The sequence below is a fragment of the Sparus aurata genome, chromosome 16 (assembly GCF_900880675.1).
Source record: "Sparus aurata chromosome 16, fSpaAur1.1, whole genome shotgun sequence".
Classification (NCBI taxonomy): domain Eukaryota; kingdom Metazoa; phylum Chordata; class Actinopteri; order Spariformes; family Sparidae; genus Sparus; species Sparus aurata.
Window position 1 is genome coordinate 18,348,642 of NC_044202.1, and position 19,244 is coordinate 18,367,885.

Here is a 19,244-nt window from a genome sequence, read left to right on the forward strand (position 1 = left end):
CAGATCTGTGAGATACCGTATGCATTGTAAGTAAAATACACACCGAAACGCACCTGGCAATGATCAATAATGCCACACGTACCGGAATGCTGCAGTTTCTCTGCGCTCTTCTTCACGTCGTCCTGGGAGCGTCCATCAGTGACCACCACCAGCACCTTCGGCACGTTCCTCCTCATGCCACTGTCTGAGGTGAAGACCTTCTCATAGACGTGCTTCATAGCAACGCCTGCATAAAGGATAGAAGACAGAGAACACTGAATCTGAATACTTCATCTTCTTTAGAACAATGTGTTTGCTAAGATGCCACTTTGCCTTTTTCTGTGCTGTACCTGTCTTGGTGTTGCCTCCTCTGTAGCGCACAGTCTGCAAAGCTGAAATCACTATGCCCTTGTCATGATAGGTGTTCAGCTTGAACTCAGTCTTGGCATCATCACTGAACTGCACGAATGAAACCTGTTCAGAAAGGACAAATAGTATATAATCAACACATGCTGACATAGGAAACCAGTTGTTCAAAACATTTCTTAGGGGTGAGAAAGGTTTATGCTGACCTGCATGCCCTTAGGGCTGATGACTTCGAAGGCTCCGGTCATGCTTCTGACAAACTGGATGACCTTGTTGAAGCTCTCATCTCCAATACTCCAGGAGCCATCGATGAGGAAGACCAAGTCTGCTTTGGCACCTTTGCACACTGTAGTGCAGGAACAAGAAATTAATGTAAAGCATTTAAGAATCATTCTTTTAGCACACAAATGGCAAAGCTCTCCTCACCATCCAATGCAGGGGGGACTGTTGCTGGAGCAGGAGGGGTGGGAGGTTCAGTTGGCACTTCGGTTGGTTTGACCACTGCAAGACACAACAGAAAGTATTGAGAGAGTGTAAGAACAAGAGAAACTGGAAGATTTTAGTAGCGTTAACTGATGTGTGAGAACACTGTCCTGTCATAAATTAGCATTAAACTGGCATAGAGGATGTTATCGTACGTGTCCTCTCCTTCACGCTGACTCCAGGTCCCTCCAGGTTGGGTGTTTGGGCGAACACTGTGGCGTTGTAGAGAGTGTCAGGTGTCAAGCCATCAAAGCAGTAATTACTCTCCGAGCCTCTGACAGTAATCTCCTGAGCACCACTCTTGGAGGCTGGAGGAGAAGAGAATCCAGAATAGACAGATTCAGGTTGCAGTTACCAAAACAAATTCAACGTCTAATTCAACTCGGTCTTCATAGCGTGCAGCTGAGTAAAGCACTTACTGTCAAAAGGATTGACTTTGAGTCTGTAGGAGGTGGCTGCTCTGTGAGGGGCCCATCGGATGCAGAATTTGTCGTAGCCAACATTGTAAGTGTTCAGGTCCGTCACATTCAGGTACACTATAGGAAAGAATTATTTTCAATTGTTTAAGTTCTCTTCTTTCACAACTATGGCTTGGCAGTCAAAACTAGACACATTCATCATGTTTATGTGCACTCAAACCTGTCAAACAATAAATAACTGCATCAATAACTTACGTGTGGTGCCTTGTCCGTCAAGAGGTGCACTGACGCCTGTGTTGTACATTGCCAGCACCTGCAGGTCGTAGGTGGTTCCAGGTTTCAGGTTATGCAGTTGGTGGGAGGTCACGTCTCCAACGAGCACCTCAGTGGGCTCATCAGAGCCTGGAATGAGATTTTATAAATGTTACCAGATGAAGTATATTTTTGAACCAGATTGTTTTACTCTTCATAACAACATCCATACCCTCAGGCTGGTAAATAAGCTTGTATCCGTTAACCCTGGAGGGGGCGGGGTCCCAGGACACCCTGAAGCGGGTGTACCACTCATCAGAAACACGGAGGTTCCTGGGGCCGAGCATACCCACTGTTGGAAAAGAAGAAAGCGCAGCAGTCAACACAGGCTTTAGCTCATTTCAGTGTATTTATTTCTGGTGACCTGTCAGCAGGGTAATTACTGTATTATAGATTACTGGGCTTCTGAATTATGAGGAAAGCATCAATGCGTCATTGAGAGGATAATTAATTCGACCACATCAGAGACATTTGAAAAGAAAAGCTGCCTCAAGGAGAGGACTAGAATTACAATATATAATAGGGTTTCTTTTGTTCAAAAATTACGCAAGACAGGGGCCAGCCCTGCAAGCATGAGAGCTCCCTCACTGGAGAACAGCCAGTTCATAATTCTCTGGCAAAGGCTATTGGTGCTCTTGGCCCTCGTAAAAAGTCAAGAATTCCACTTATTCAACTTTTATGATTGAGGTTCCTAATCAATGGATCATTCTTTTCAGATCTTCGTAGGTGAATTCCACACACACTAGACAGCATGTGCGTTTGTGCTGTACGGCATGATAGCCCTAATACGTGTCTGTCAATGTGCTCAGTTCACACCCTTAAACAATCTCATTTCAAAGTGACAAAGATAGTTCATACCTGTGCGTCCGTCTCCTTCCAGCTCTCCTCCTGGTCCATCAGGATAGATGGCAGTAACTTTGATATTATAGGGAGTGTCTGGATCCAGGTTCTGCAGGACCACATTGTTTATGTTCCCTGGTACTGTAGTCTATGAGACACGAGACATGCCACATGAAGAATCAGGGTAAATACAAGGACAAATCAAAGCATATTTATCAGGGGAAATGTGTATTTATAACTCATAAATAGGAGTTTGATTATCTCTTAATTGTACAAAGTGTTTGATAACAGCAACAGTGGAATTCTGAGTGCTTACATATTCCTCGATGGGGTCTCCTGTGGTCTGGGCATAGGTGATGCGGTACTGCATGACGGGACCTTCAGCGTGTTCCCAGCTAACAGAGAGAGTACTCGTGGTGGGGTCATACACGCGCATGTTTCTTGGGCCACTACGGGGCACTGAGCAAGGAAACATGATGAAAGTAGTATTAGTTTGTGCTGTACGTTCCCAATATCTCTATGTCTGTGCAGTTTAACCTTTTTTGCTACTTGTTAATTACTGAAAAGGGGATTCTTTTAACACTCCCGCCCACGTTCTTACATGTTTTTCCGGCGTCACTGATGGCTGGTCCTTCGCCGTCACTATACAGGGCAACCACTCCCACATTGTAATCAGTATTTGGGACCAGCTGCTGCAGCAAGGCCGTGGTGGTGGTTCCAGGTACCAGAACCTGCACAGAGACACACGGAAATATATCAGATGTCAACAGAGGAGATTCAGAGCCATGTGTTACAACAGCAAAAGAAGTAGGTCCTAAACTGATCAGTCAAAGATTATATTGAATGTGTTTATTTTCTGAAGAAAGAAAAACCAGTGTAGTTATGCACAGTCGTGATAAAGATTCCCTTGCCTAATGCGTACACGGACAAAAACCTTTCCTCTGCTCTGACAGCTGCTTGTTTGTACACTCCCTCTAACACCTCCTTTCACTCAACCGCCCCTTGCTGTCAGCACTAAGTGAAAGGAAGAGAAGAGCCAAGTAACACTTTGATGTTTGACAGCCAGCACCACTGTTTAACCCAGTCCGACAGTGGCGACATCTGATTACATAGGGGCTACCCCCCCTAACTGTCTTTCTGTCTTTGGGTTAGTTTGTTGGACTAGGTGATGACCTCTGTGTGAAGATGGGAGCGGTATAACGGTGGGGGGTTGTATGTAAGACAGAACCCTATGTGACTGCTAGACAGCAAAAGGGGTTAAAAAACTGCTTATGATCTCTTGTGGCATTTGTTAAACGCAACAACAATGTCCCATTGTCCACTTTTGTTCTATTTTGATTGCGTCACTAGCTGTATACCCCCATGTCTCCCGCTGGAAGATTTACTGGGGTGCTTGAGAGTCTCAGAATAAAAATAATATCATAGGCGACGTTGCTAAAGCTGGTAATTCGTGCTAACAAATCTCCAGCTGGTGTTAAATTTGATGGTGCTGGCTGAAAAAGACCACATTGCCGCTGACGCACATCATTGGACCTGGCCACGGAAAAGGCCTGAGCCTGCCACGATTGTGCTAACAGACTGGGATGGAGCCAGAGTGCACCTCTCTATCAATTAACTGGAATATGCCTCGCTCTTCAAAGGCCATGTTATTGGAGTCCCACTGAAGGAACTTCTTTTAATGGTGCAATCTTTCTGGCAGATGCCGGAGACAGCTAATGGCACAACGATGTCAACTCACACTTCAAAAAGGTGCTTGTGGATTCTTTAAGCAACCCAGTAATCCTTTACACGTGAAGATGTGGGCACGCTGGTGCCACATGCAACATATCGTGTAGAGAACAGGAGTTACAGTTTAAGAATTTCTGCTTTAATGAGCACAGTTGTGGTTGAAATCTACTATAGATATAAAGTCCAAGTAATAGAAGAGAATTCAGCTGGAAAAAAACTGAACACATGCCTCCATACAAACACACTCACATGGACCATTTGGTGAACCGACTGATGTTTTCTTTTAAAAGTTAAGGATGAGCCTGTTAAATCCTGATGACATATGGTGTACTGTAAATGCTGCTCAAAAGGTTTTAATTGGTGGTTGCTTGGGCGCATGTGTGCACACCTCCACCCATGCTGGATTTCTTCTCAGTATTTTTGTGTGTACAGTGTGATTTTAAAGGCATTACCAATGAGATGGTTACTGAGATATAACAATAAAACAAGTATTTGTAGTTTTTTGGTACCTTTCTGCACCTATATAATTTTTTTTGTTCAATATACAGTATATACGTATGCTATACCACCCTTCGTCCCACACAGTGGATGGAAACTCACCGACTCAGAGGGCCTGGCGCCAGTCACAGGAGAGTAGACCACCCGGTATTGTTGGACTTCGCCTGTGGCAGCCTCCCAGCGAACGTTCAGAGTGTTGGTGGTTGGGTTGAAGACCTGGATGTTCCTGACAGGGCTACGCTCCACTGCCAAGCCAGGAAAGTCGGATGGCAGGAGGAAGGAACAGAGATAAGGAAGTGAAAGGTTAGACAAAAAAAGAGAACAAAGAGTGATGAGAGGAAGGTTTGACAAAGGGAAAAAGTGATGACAGGATGAGGAGAGAGGCCAAGAAGTCAAGTGGTTTGTACAGATAGGGAGGATGGATGGAAAGGTAAGGCAGATGACACAAAAGAATTGATTGTTTAGGTCAGGTTATCATATAGAGGTCAGTAAATGAGGATAAAACCATTCATTACAGATGAACAATAACCAAATAATTGGTGGTAATGTCATTCTCCCCCATCTCATTTAAAATAAAACAGTGCAGTCTAGTTTTGTTGACAGCCAGACCAGTCCAAAGACTGATGAGAATGTTTTAAATAAATGGAAACAATGCTGCCAGGCAACCAACATAGACCAGTTTAAAGACATTACTTAACAATTGTGCTGTCAACAGGACACTTCCTGTCAGCGCCCTAAAGGTTAATGAAAAGGATATACAAGGTGTATGAGCAGCCCTGTGTGGAGCTTGCCTTCTAAAAACCCAAAGCAGATGTTTAGAGGCTTTGTGCCGCTCACCATTAAAACCCCATAAATGCAAGGGAAAAGACACATGTGGGCAAAGCACAGTGAGTGAGCTTCCGTACTTTAAAAGTCTCACAGACCAAAGCCTGTTGCCTAGAAAAGCTGCTTTGAATTTTAAGGCACAATTAACAGTCGGTGCTGAGCGTACTAGTGGGAGCAGAAGCTAAGAAGGGGGGTAATTCTTTGAGGTACTGATATACTGTACATACTGTATTAGAGTTTGGTTAACATGTCTAGGAAAAAGCCACAGAACATGGAGGGACAAGGCTACAGAAAGGGAAAATGGGGGTAACAGTAGCAGGCATGGAGCACGACCTTAGCCAAATGAGTTGAGAGCCATAAAACATATAATGCTCTCTATTCATTTCCAGCCCCACTTCTGTTTCTTTTTCCCCAAAGGAGAGCCAATTACTCAATACAGACCCTCCCCCACTCCCCAGCCCCACCATTATCCTGACCACTATCCTTCATTCCAACCTATAAATGGACAATATTACGGTAAAGAGAGAGGAGACACCATTATAATGTTGCCAGCCCTGAGGAATTCCTTCCTACGCAATCACCCCACAAAATGCTGACTCATTCCGAGCAGAGATTGGTGGTTTAAAAGTTGTGGGAGAAACTGGAAAGTCTCTGTTCTTTGACGGAGTTTTGAAACTGCGCTGACTTAGCTTAATACTGTCATGTTTCATGTTGCATTTTTACATGTGAGGTGTGAATTACGGGTGCATTAACTCGCCTCTCAAGGACCAAACAGCATGTGATCGGTTTGGCTCGGCTCACAGGATTTTGAAAAGATTTTGGATGATGAAACACATGAATTATCAGTGGCTGCCTTATTGAAGGTTCCTGACACGCAGTTACAGCAAGCCAGCAACTGAGGCCAGTAAGTTCATTCTGGACGGACATGAATGGATTCCTGACCGCGGAAAAAAAATCCCACAGCCATGTCATTCTCAGAGGTCCTCTCCTCAGTCTGTATGGGCAATGCTAAACGCTGAAAGCTGTTTTCCGAAGATGTAACCACTGCTTCTAAAAATCCCTGCATGAATCGTCTACACCAGTGATGACTTGCATGCAGTGCTTACATGTTTTGCCGTTCTCAGACATGCGTTGCCCCTCTCCGACGGAGTAGACGGGCATCACAGTTACAGTGTAGACGGTATCAGACTGCAGGTTCTTCAGAACTGTGTTGAAGGTGCTGCCTGATACCTGCACCTGGAAAGAAGTGTAACAAGGCATACATCAGGTTGTGCTCTGGCCTAGTTGTGATTATAAAGGAAGGAACTCTGTGCTCTAATGCCATTTTCCAACCATTTTCCAACATACCATCTCTTCCTCTCCTCCAGCTGCTGGGACATAGAAGATCCTGTACTGACGCACATTGCCCTCAGCAGGCTCCCACTGGACATTCAGGGTGCTGGTAGTGGGGTCAGTGACCTGCAGGTTCCTAACACCACCCAAAGGCTCTGAGGTAAGATGAAAGTACAATACAGTTAATACTGCACATATACCATAACAGTAGGACAATCCATATATGTCATTTCCTTGACATTTAAACAGAAGTTTAAGAAAACATTCAGAAAACAATTAATATTTACAATTTAATCTGTAAGGTTAAACATGGTCTGCAAAAATATTGTCCATATTATAAGAATGATTTCAAACTTCCCATTCTTAACTTCTTAACGTAACAATTTTGGTAATTTATTACTTGTAGACGTAAAAACCCATAACAAATGAATACATTTGTCATCACTCACATCACAATCAATCACTGTCACTCATCTATCAGGAGCACCGATGGTGAAGGACAACTTACTGGTCTTTCCGACGCCGTTCAGATCCTGGCTGACTCCTCTGGCATAGACTGCCACCACGCTGATGGAATATTCAGTGTCAGGCGTCAGCTTGGGAAGAAGGACAGTAGTTTTCTTCCCTCCAACCTGGGTCTAGTTTGGAGAGAGTAAATGTTGGCATGTTAGCTAGTTAGCTAATAAGTTGCTCAAAAAATAAATATTACCATGATATATGTAAACCCTGTGCGATCATATCGAATGCAGAAGAGAGGAATTTTCAAACATTAGTTTAGTAGTTTAAAGTTAGCTCGGCCACTCATTCTCTTGGAAAGCTTGCTTAAGCTCTTAAAAACCTTTAGCAACAATAATATAAACTGCGGGAACAGATATTTGATCTGATTCTATGAAGGCATAAAGAGTTTACAACTCTCCGGGGGTGCCTTAAATTGATAACCCAATGGAAGGAATTCTCTGTGAAAAATACTAGACTGTCAACATTTCAGAGGAGGAATGTTTTGAGTGTTTTTGGACATGGTTAATACACAGCACACCGGCCAAGGTAAATCTCTACGCTGATGGCCGAAACAGTCGGATGTCTTGTCATATCGGTCATGACTGGCAATAAATTTACTTCATTACTTTTGGCTGAGGCTGTAAGGAATGGGAACACACCAATTCTGAGTGTGCTGGGACAGTGTGTTTGCGTGTGTATGATAATACACGCACATGTGCTTTTAGGTCTGCTTTAGGGCCACTGTGGTTTTCTTTAATTACCGCACAGATCTGTCTCCACAGCACCATTTTATCATTTGGCGCTGCAAAAGTTTTCTTGTACACACGTGCAAAATATATGTCAGACATTTCCGAAAACAGACTTTCTGTCCAAGACGAAATAATGCAAAACTCCCAGGGCTGGCTATCCTTGTTGAAAACCTGAAAGTGAACCAAGACGACTTGGCTGATGCTAGGCTTGTTAGCTTCCAGTTTTCCATCGACCTTTCAGTGTGATATGACCGAGGCAATCAGCACAACGAAATTTCATCAAGTACTAAAGAGGAAAACATTCCGTCTTGTGTTAAAAGGGAACGCAGTGGTCAACCAGTGACCTACATAACAGCAGCTGAGCTGAAGTTGAATTTGGTACAAAACGTCTGACAGGGTGAATTATAGGAAGAGAAAATTAGCTTAAAACTTTAGCTGCCCTCTCAAGTATGACAAATGTTGGAAGCAATCTGGGTCTTATTAAAATAGGTGAAAAACAGTGAACTGAGATGCTTTTTGCAGCACTTTAAACAAAATTGACTGTAACATATATGACATCCATGGCCAGTCCCTTTTCATTACATACGTACACTGACCAGATAGGGCAAGTTCATTCAATTTGTACACAGCCATGAATTGCAGCTGGCTAAATAGTTCACACTGCATGTGAAGCCTCAAAACATACTGCAGATAAATGTTTCATCTCTGAGGGATCTGTTCACTGTCTCCCCTTAGAGCTGTTAAATTATCAGCGCTGACAATGTGTCATGTGAGATTTTTACGACATTTAAAGTTTATCTCTCTTAAGCAACTCCTCACTTCCAATAAGCGGCGAGCAGTGAGAGAAATATTTTCACCAAAGTTGGATGCAACATTCAACTGATTTAAGGGTTTGTTTCGCAGCTTATCAGTGTGACCATCAGTCTGCGGCCCTGTGTAGGAGCGTGCACCATTTAGCATACTCCAGTCTCGCTTGTAAGTGTTGCTTCTGAAAGGTGCTGAGAAATGTCTGACAGATTTAAACCAAACATTCAAATGTCATCCAAGAGTTTTTGCACATTCAGTAAGGCAGCCAGCAATACCAAAAATGACCAGTGGGAGACCGAAGTGTCAGGAAATATTGATAAATAATTGTCTTAATGCTGTTACATCCAAACAACAGATTAAGGGATTTGAATTACAATAAACTACAGTACTAAATCACCAGTGGCAGAGGTTTAGCTTGAGTTTTACTTAACTGGAGGAAGTAACTAATCCAGTGACTCACAGTTTAAGGAGCTGTGATTGACAGTTTATTCTGGTGCAGGACTGAAGTCCATTAAAGAAGACAAGGAGAAGAATAGTGAGGAGTAAGTAGATAATATTTCAATGTCTAGTACTGCTGCTGCTTCAACCCAGTTTACAGTCTCTATTCCATAAAAATCATTAACTCTTTCGTACCCCATGAGTATATAAAAGATGCAATTTAGAATTATTTATTCTTTACTGGCCATATGAGTTTTTATGTTCCCTCTCTGCTGTATTTGCCATATGGACTGAAGTCAACTTTTATCGGAATGCAATGCAATCTGCATTTTGGTGTTCAGAGATTACTTGCTTGAGATATGAAAGTGCTTTGTAAATAAAAACTGTATGTGTTGTCGGTATTCCATGTTCGTCTGATATGAGACTTACAGTCTGGCTCCTGCCTCCGGCTGTGGGGACATAAGTGATCCTGTAGTTCTGGACGCGTCCCGGAGCTGGATTCCACCTGGCGTTCATGCTGGTGATGGTTTCGTTGAACACAACCAAGTCCGTGGGAGGTGCATTGGGTGCTAGAAATTGTGCGCACACACACACACACATCACAATTATAACCATGGCAATATGTATATTTGTTATAAGTAGTGAGTGCACTTCTTCCATGGAGATCCTTTAAACATCTTTTAAAGGCACAGTCCTTGATATCTTGGCCAACTTGTGTTAAGATGTGTACTCTAGCCTTGAATGATGCATTTGTCATCTAAATACCAGTTCATTTACAATCAGAAAATGTTCTTTCTTTAAATTTTGGTCAAATAAAGCAGGTCTACCACTGATTGCATCAAGGATTGTGGCTTTAAAAAAAGAAAAGATAAATCCTCTTCTGGGATTCAGTCTTTTCGGAAGCAGGGATGGATACTCTTCGGCAGCAATGGATTGATGGAAAGATGATCATGGATGGACTGATAAATGCATGAATGAATGCGATGAATAGAGGGATGAGTGGATGAATACATGATGGATGATGGAATGGGCATCAAAAACAGGGATTTTCAAATCCCTGTTTTGCAGGGCATGCACAGTCGAGATCCATCGTCAGCCATTTCATTTGACATTTGACTGAATAAGATGATATTCAGGAAAAGCCATGGATGGATGGATGGAAAGGACAATGGGACAAACACAGACAGGGACAGACAAACACATGATAAAACCGGCTGTGTCAGCTGCAGCACAGCGCCACTGGAGCGGTGGATGGGTTAAGGGCCTTGCTTGATGATGAAATGATGGTTGTCCAATGAAACAAAAGTGCTGATGACTGGTTGAAGTCATAAAACATGCTTTCATCACTCGAAAGGAAAAAGCATCCTCTTGCTTTACCGCAAATATACTTACTTCTCGGAGGAGGATTCCTGGACACTATAGAGGCAAAAATAGAAAGGTATAATGGGCATACCTTTTAACATTTAACTCAACATATTTCCAGGAGGTAAAATCAAAAGGTTCATCATTATTCCTTTGGTCATGATCCAACAGAGATTCTGTTGAGCAAAACAGTGTTAACTAAAGACATCGCCACAGAGCAACTGGGGTAAGAATCTTACATGTCCTCTCAGTGCCCAGCAGATCCTCGCTCTCTGATTCGTCGGGATAGATTGCGGTCACAGACACATCGTAGGGCGTGTCAACTTCCAAGTTCTCCAGAACGTGGGTTGTCTCATCATTGTTCAGAATGGACTGATGAGGAAAGCACAAACACAGCATGTTGGAAGGAACTTGACATTAAATTTAGCTCATTTTGATACCAACAAGCATCACAAGATTCATATTAGAGCAGTTATGATTGAATTGGTGCAAAAATCTGTTTTCTCCATGTTCTCATTGCCTCAACTGGAGCTCTTTATCAGAGCAGCGCCAAAGTGCTCTCTGCGAGACTCATCAAGAAATACCTTCATGAATTACTAGAAATGTAAATGTCATAGACAGCTGGTTTTCTCTTACGTATTGGAAGTTGTTCTCTCCCTTCTTTGTCCAGCCAATGCGGTACAGAGCAACGTCAGGTGCTCCATGCTCCCAGGTGGCTCTGAAGCTGGTCTGGGTAACTTCTGAGAATCGCAGGTTCTTTGGGGCAGGAACCACATCTACAGAGGAGAGGAATGGAAGTTAATCACCGTAGGACCTTTTCCTCCAACATGGAACTGGGTCTATTCATGTTCTTATACCAAATGTTGAACCGTATTGAACGTTTTGACTGAGATCAAATTGGTTTGGGACATGAAGAGTTGGTTCCCGAAACCAAAAATAGCTGTTTTTTCTTGACCGGAAGTGTGAACTAAAGTGGGAATGTCATATTCTACAAGGTGCATTTTGCAGTGTTCTCCAGTAATAAGGCATCACTGGTTTCAGTGGTTAAGCTAAATTGTTGAAATGCAGGCTGGTTCACTAGATAGGACCAAGGTTCCAGTAAAATTGAACATAACCGGTTTAAGAACCAGATATTTTGTGGTCAAAAAGGAGTAAGTGAGAAGCAGGCAAACCAGAGCTAGGGAAATTATCCATGATAGTTTCCATTCTCACCAGTGATTGCTTCTCCCAACATTGGCTGACCAGGTCCCTCATCGTAGATCGGAGTGACAGCCAGGCCATACTCAGTCTGTGAGATCAGGTTGTCCAGTTCTCTGGTGGTCACACTTCCTCCAACTTCCAACTGTAGAACAATCAAACACACTCGTTAAACATCATTGCACAAAAATAAATAATGCAAATACAATGAGCTTTATGTTGCAAATGCAAAAAGAACTTCAGATGTTTTTCTCTTCAGCCAAGTCTTGTGAAACTTTAATTCTGTTCCCAGTGTGAGTTTCCAGGAACACTGGCGACAGGAGGAATGCACACCTAAGACCAGTAGGAAACTTGACTTGAGGGTACAAAAACAGTGCTTGTTTCCAGGGGAAAATGGGAACAAACAAGATGCACAACAAACAACAAAAGCATCTAAATTTGACCACCTGGAATACTCACAAGAAACACCACACTGGTTTAACTGCTCTTGATTCCATTAAGTTTTATTAGCTCAATCTCAAGAAATTGAACTTAAGGGATTAATTTGGATCTAATTAGACTGAACAGCTGCTGGATGTTTGTCTGATCTTTTGTATTTAAATTTGACTTTAAAGTCTAAAGACTTTCTTTTGTCTCTCTGGACCATGTAATCACGCAAAAAGCTTCACATCCGCATTGTGAGTGACAGGCTGACACTTATTGAGTTTTATCACATAATCAATAAGGTCAAACATGACAATTTGCTACTTTCTGGGCAGGAAGCTCTTCCTCCCCATGCACTACATTCACTTTCCCATGTGTGTTTCCATTAGCTGAGCTTTGAAGATCACCTCCACCTGATTTATAGCTAAGGAAGTAGCAAAAGGCAGACCACAGAGTTCTGTGTTCTAGCCCAAGAACTCCCAAAAGGGGAAATGTGACCATAAAGTATCCTTCCAACCCCCAGCCCTAGAACCGCCCTTTAACCCCCGCAAAACCATGTTCTGATAGGTTCATAATCTTTTCTTTGGACTCCAAAACATTCCCCAATGTCCACCCAACCAGCTGCACTCTCCATCATGTTGTCCTGGCCAATATATTTAGGGATCAGTCAAAAATATCTATATAAATTCATCACCATCAAACCTAATGGCTCAAACAGACAACAGGCAATGAAAGTTTGGAAGAAAAACATGGGAGTGCAGGAATGGTAAAAACTAAGGCAGCTAACATGTACTGCATGTACAGTATATCAGTAATGGGAAAGAAGAGCTGGAATCAAACTCACTTCTTTAGCTTCTCCCTCCTCAGGCTTGTAGGTGATGAGGTACTTGCGAACAAGACCAGGAGCAGCATCCCAGATAAGCCTCATGGTGCTGTGGGTGACATCACGAACCCTCAGTTCGCCGGCAGGTGGCATGGGCTCTGAGCAAGGGGCAGAAGATTAGAGTTAGCTTCAGGAGCATAGAGCTACCTCCAGATATCAATAACCTATACCGGCTTCAGGAAACCAACTGGTGATTAATTGACTACATACGGGTAACTCCCTGCTTGGTCAGTGGTTCACTCGCTGACTCTCCATGCAGGGCGAACAGGGAGAGTGTGTAGGCTGTGTTGGGGAGTAACTTCACCAGCTGGACATCAGTTGTATCCCCTCCCACTCTGATCTGCAAGGGGCCCAGACCAAAGAAATAACAGAAGGTCAGAGAGGAAGCGGATGACAGAGGGCTCCTCAGTGACATCGATTGACATGTTTGGATAAAAACAATGGGAGAAATATTATGGTTGCGGCACATCTGCCGATTCCGGTTTTGACCCACTGGGTTTGACACCTCATGAACAAATGATGATGATCCCTTGGCAGAGTGAGCTCATGGTTCACCCACCCCTTTGTGACTAACAATGTTCCTCTGTATGTTCCCTTCGGCCTTGCCTGCTGAATGATGAGGCAAACACTGGTAGCTTTGTGAAATCTCGTTTTAGTGTGTGACATCTATGTTATGTAAAGAACTGCTGACAATACGTTGAAGCATTTGGTTACTTCTAGTGTTTAGCAATGTGTATATGAATGCATGTGAAAATGTGCGATCGTGTCCACCCATAAACACATGTGCATGTGTTAATTTTTTCCTCGTCCAGATCTGTCATATCCACAGCTGATTGGCTGTGTGCCTGTTTGCTCAATAACACTTTGTTTTCTCAATGTTTTTCCGAGAATGTCTCTTACCTCCTGCTCGAGGGTGGGCTGAGTGGCATTGATGGCGCTGTAGAGCAGCATGTAGCCAGTGGCACCCTCCGCCTGCTCCCACCTCACACGCATGGTGGTTATCTGCTCATCATAAATGTCCATTCTCCTCACGGCGCTCAGGGGGACTTGATATCAACAGGAAATTGAGTTGAAGGTGAAAATTATTGGCACAGTGAAACTAAGCTATATATAAACTGGGTGCAATCCAATCAGATCCAATATCACAATCAGGAGCCGATAATGACTCGATTCACTGATCAATTGTCAGTTTTCCTTTGCACTCTCTGAATTGTTCTTATTACATTTGAACTCATGTATAAAAATCTACCTCATAGGCATAGTTGATAACGCTTGTTCACTTTTTTCAAGTTCAAGTTTTCAAAACATTTAAGGATTTGCTATAGCAAATTGCTTTCCTACACCTATTTGTATGTGACGCCGACTTAACCCACGGTTTCGGAATAAATTGCTTAGAAATACATGTAAATGTAATGTGTTTTTTATGTTTTTTGCTAACATTAATAAGATGTGCTGTGTGGTTTACAACAACATCATGTAATCTTGCTCATAATACCAGCAACAGCAACAACAATTAATTAATATGATAATATTAAAATAATAATATTGAAGAAAAACTGTTAGATATATCGATATTTATATATCAAAATCCAATTGGAATTGAAAAAAGGGTCAGTGCATCTGCAGATTTCTCAGGCCTTTTCATATGCCGTTGACACTTTTCAAACTCAACAATCAGCGCAGCTTTATATGTGCTTTTATAGATACTATAAAGCACTGTAAAATCTCTGCTTCTCTAGAGAGCACCAATAAAACTGCAATTAACAACATCTTAAAAGAAACAAAGAAAGAAGTCAATATGGTGCTTGAACCCAAGCGTAATCATGAAAATTGCCCTTTGAATTTGCATGTAATTAGGATTTACTATTGCTTTCTTTTTGCTGCCACATATGGTTTTATAAACAAGGCTAAGATATATAGATTACCTTTAAACGTTTGATTAACGGAGACCATGCAGGAATCACAGTCATTAAGCGCATTACATTTGTGTTAAGCAACTTAGCCAGAGAGCTTCAGTGATGGAGGCTGACTCAAAGGGAAGTCTGGTGTTTCTTGAGGGGCTGAAATTTTAACTGTTATTCTTTGAACACTCCATTTATTTGGGTTTCCCAAAGTGGAAAAGTGTCTCTGATTAAGGGCTTGCTTCTTTAAGCAAGTTCAACATAATATCTTCACATCTACGATCAATGATCAAAGACCCGAAGTCAGTTTAAGTCGTTTACATTTCCACTGACAACTTAGACCATAAATGGGTTTTTATAAGCGCATCGCTTTGAAATCAAATGACACAAGACTAAATGTGAGCCAAAAGGCCAGAGAGAAAAAACATACGCGTGGTCTCGGATCCTTCGAGGGGCTCGCTGCTCTCCTCTCCCACCACTGAGTAGACCTTGACCATGTACTCAGTCAGGGGGTTGAGGCCCTGGAGAACTGTTGAGGTCTCAGTGCCATCCACAAACACCTAATGCAGAGGGGATAATTAGAAGATTGGTGCATAAGGAAGAATCTGTCAAAGTTTTGAATTTCTTTGCTTATGCTGGATGACAGTAGATCATTTCTGACAATAGTATGGATCATTACTTTACATATATATGACCGAATTATATTCTGCTGTCTCATATGGTGCAGTGGTATGTGTGAGGACAGATGAAGTAATTGTAGAAGGGTGATTATCAATCCCGAAGCATAACAATCACAAGCTCTATCTTGGCTTGGCATAAGCACTTGGTAAAGCTTTCCATTTCAAACCAGAAATTCCTCTGAAAAATTTATACTGGACTAAAAGTCAGCATATGCTTCAATTCCAGATCCATAAACAATAATAAAACCTCATCCACTCTGTTCACTCTTAAACAAAACCATGGGAGCTGGACAAAAACAAACATCCTCCGACGGGTAATTAGATTCAGACACCAAAAATGCATCTTTTCCACACATTGTGGAGCCAGGGCACTGCTGGCCAATAGAGCTCTCACTCATGAAGCCAATATTTGCTTTCTAATACTTTAAACTGTGAGCTGTGTGTTTTGTTTCTTTGCCCTGTGTCAGATCGTAATGTAATTAGACACCCAAACAACGCGAGGCCAACACAAACAGGAGGCTGGATTTCCCATTAGTCTCAGAGACAGGGGATCAAGACAGACTGAAGCCAACATCCCCTCAACACCCTCACAGGAAGATCAGCGGCACTCACAACAGTTTTTTGTATAATTCAATTAGCGGCAGTAGTTCATTCTCATATATGGCAGGTATACCTGTTGTGGGCGTCCAGACAGAGTCATGTACTCCACACGGTACTTCTCCACCGGGCCGTCAGGGGCCGTCCAGGTGGCTCGGAAGGAGCGGTGAGTCACCTCTGATGTTATCAGGTTAGTGGGAGGATCGGGCGCACCGTCTGTTCAGGTGAAGGAATAAAAAGACAGGAGCCGCAAATAAGTGCCATCACAGAGAACGCTATACATTATCATGAGAAAATAACATGGCCTCATGGTTACTTGTTATTCACAGAGTTATATACACAAGGAAAAAACTGAAATGGCAAAAAGTTTACAGCTATTCAGTAACAAGCCGGAACAGAACCTTATACGCAGTACTTAATCCTTATCCTCAGCCACATCCTCAACAGAGAGTTCCCCTACTGTATCCAAAAGCATCTTTCTAATGTGAATAACATACACACAATTTCCTCTTCCAAAATAATAGATCTGCAATAATTTCCAAGAGCTTGGCTGTTTCTTTGCTTTCCATGGTGGGCCAGATGTGTATCTGTCTGTTGGATGCTATGTTTATGCAGTCTATCAAATGTCTGGGAAGTAAAAGGCTTATGTCCTTGCAATCATGTGTACTATTCCTTTACTTTGACCAGTGAGTTGTGTGCATACTTTGATTTAAAACCATACACACCTGTGCCCTTGACACTGTTACAGAGGTTCTCAGTGAGGTTGTCAACGATGTCCAACAGGAAAGAGAAGTCAGCCACGTTGTACATGTGAATGCTATCCGGATCGGTGGCAATGGACCTCAACTCATTCTCATCAGCGTTCTTCACACCTAGAGAGCAATAATGAAGACAATAGGCATTGGCACTTTGATACATGTAAGAATTTGTCTTCATACATCGTGTTTGTGCAAGTAAACAGAACTGATCTTCGCCTACCGATGGCATAGAGCTCAATGCCCTGATCACGCAAGTTCTGCGAGTTGACAATGACGTCGTCCTGGGATTTGCCGTCAGTGATCAGCACACCGATCTTTCTTGACTTAGGTCGCATCCCAACATTCTCCTTGAAATTGTTCTGGAGGAGGTAGTTCAAAGCCAGACCTGTAATGAAGACATGGTAGACACACAATATATAATATTTAGTACTGTGACTACATGGGTAGAAGTGGGTCTGCTCCCACTAGATTGAATAAATTGATTCAAGTACCAGTCAAGGTGTTTCCTCCTTTGTAGGGCAGGTTAGCCACAGCTTCCAGGAGAGACTCCCGAGTGCGATGAGCATCCAAGTGCCACTCAGTCTTTGGGTCTCCACTGTACTGGGCAAGACCTGAAGACACAAATACAACAATTGTTATATCAAGGCAGAGATAGCTCCTTTGGTTTAATTAGTAAAAAATGAGTTTAGTAGACCCACCGATTTGAACCCTTTCAGGGCCAATGTCAAAGACTCCCACCATACGTGCGATGAAGGCACGAATGGTCTTGAAGTTGAGACGTCCGATGCTCCAGGAGCCGTCCACCAGGAGCACAATGTCAGCCTGTGCTTTGGTCCTACATGTCACATCTGAGAGGGCAAAATGTCAGTGTCTTAATTTGTCAAAGCTGAGGGCTTCAAATGAGATTGTCCATGTTCAGCTGTCAACTACACAAAACAGTGTGTGTGGTGATTGTTATGATGTGAGACGTACTCACAGAGGTGAAGTAGGTAAAGGAAAGAAGGAGAGAAGAGTTTTATGACATAGAATTTCCTTTTGGGCATTGAACCAAACTCAGTTACATTAAAATCTTCCCAAAGGGTGCTGAACAAGCAACATATTCACACATAAGTAGTAACACATTACATTTTTCCTTCCTACATGAGGATTTTTTTTCTTTGATTTTCCAGATGTTACAATGATAATCTTCTTGTCTTGTGGCATGTCGAGGCAGTATTTCTTTCATTTGTTCCATTTGGATCCACGAGTTAGTCCCTGGGGGCAACTCAGGAGAGTACGCCCTTAATGGCCTGAGACATATGAAAGGCCTCCATTGGAGAGATTACTGTGCCCTTGAGATCAGCACAGTTATATTCAGATCCTGCTTTCCAAACACCTGTGTGATGACAGGGAAGGTCTCCGATCCGCGGCACCTAAAAGAGGGCTGCAGATGTGCGCTGGAAAAAGGCAGATGTTGCACTAACTGCCACTGTCTGCAAACTGAAAACAGGTAACACACTTGATTTACAGATTGGTTTGCTCACACAGAAAACATACAGCTAACCCGCATGACAGACAACAAGCTGTCAAGCTTTCACCGATAGCAAGGGAGAGAATAGAGAGAAAGGATTGTTAGAGGTATATCCATGAAAAAAGAAAGAATAATATCTGGGACTTACTAACTACCACTGACTATCTGCTGGTTAGGAGAACAATGCAAAAGAGGCAAAATGTGTTCTTAGTGAATTAGGAAAAGAAACTTGTCACTACCAAAGTAATTATACTCAGTTACATCACTGCACCTCTTCCCAGGCTGATCCTATCTACATAAGTTAACCATTTACTGGTTGTATTTGAGACCTTTTACACAAAGAATTGAGAAAAGAATCATTCAGACACCAAATTGGGTGAAAGAAATATGATACATCTGCTGCGATTAATCAGCTATACTACTTTTTGGGATTAGTCAATGACTACTAAAAAGCTGAAGTTGGGAATGCCCTACCCCACACACCACTCTCTTTGCCCTGTAGCCAGTTGATGGTACTGGATGCTATTTTATCTTTTGGAGGTGGGAGCTTTCAATGAAATCTCCCTTCATGTTAGGATGTGGGCCTGCAGCCGAGTGGTCAAGCTGACCTTTACAGCTGCTTCCAGCAAACACAAAATTTTTCCCTCCTCTCACACTTA

General features: G+C 42.6%; 1 protein-coding gene across 4 annotated transcripts in view; it reads right to left on the reverse strand.

Annotated features, from left to right (window-relative positions):
* col12a1a (collagen, type XII, alpha 1a) overlaps positions 1-19,244 on the reverse strand; it is a 56,653-nt gene that overhangs the window by 17,339 nt on the left and 20,070 nt on the right. For 3 of the 4 annotated variants that reach the window (XM_030443997.1, XM_030443995.1, XM_030443998.1), the window contains 29 exons: positions 17,774-17,923; positions 17,567-17,686; positions 17,296-17,460; positions 17,043-17,189; positions 16,394-16,533; positions 15,471-15,600; positions 14,040-14,185; positions 13,350-13,479; positions 13,101-13,237; positions 11,849-11,978; positions 11,273-11,412; positions 10,876-11,008; positions 10,667-10,690; positions 9,704-9,843; positions 7,291-7,420; positions 6,798-6,937; positions 6,557-6,686; positions 4,728-4,870; positions 3,001-3,130; positions 2,716-2,858; positions 2,418-2,547; positions 1,732-1,851; positions 1,503-1,649; positions 1,248-1,364; positions 984-1,136; positions 772-846; positions 552-691; positions 330-453; positions 83-226 (listed from right to left, as the gene is read on the reverse strand). In XM_030443997.1, coding sequence (XP_030299857.1) covers positions 83-226; positions 330-453; positions 552-691; positions 772-846; positions 984-1,136; positions 1,248-1,364; positions 1,503-1,649; positions 1,732-1,851; positions 2,418-2,547; positions 2,716-2,858; positions 3,001-3,130; positions 4,728-4,870; positions 6,557-6,686; positions 6,798-6,937; positions 7,291-7,420; positions 9,704-9,843; positions 10,667-10,690; positions 10,876-11,008; positions 11,273-11,412; positions 11,849-11,978; positions 13,101-13,237; positions 13,350-13,479; positions 14,040-14,185; positions 15,471-15,600; positions 16,394-16,533; positions 17,043-17,189; positions 17,296-17,460; positions 17,567-17,686; positions 17,774-17,923 — 3,798 coding nt within the window. The remainder of the gene's footprint in view (positions 1-82; positions 227-329; positions 454-551; positions 692-771; positions 847-983; positions 1,137-1,247; positions 1,365-1,502; positions 1,650-1,731; positions 1,852-2,417; positions 2,548-2,715; positions 2,859-3,000; positions 3,131-4,727; positions 4,871-6,556; positions 6,687-6,797; positions 6,938-7,290; positions 7,421-9,703; positions 9,844-10,666; positions 10,691-10,875; positions 11,009-11,272; positions 11,413-11,848; positions 11,979-13,100; positions 13,238-13,349; positions 13,480-14,039; positions 14,186-15,470; positions 15,601-16,393; positions 16,534-17,042; positions 17,190-17,295; positions 17,461-17,566; positions 17,687-17,773; positions 17,924-19,244) is intronic. The other variant, XM_030443996.1, reaches the window with a different exon arrangement.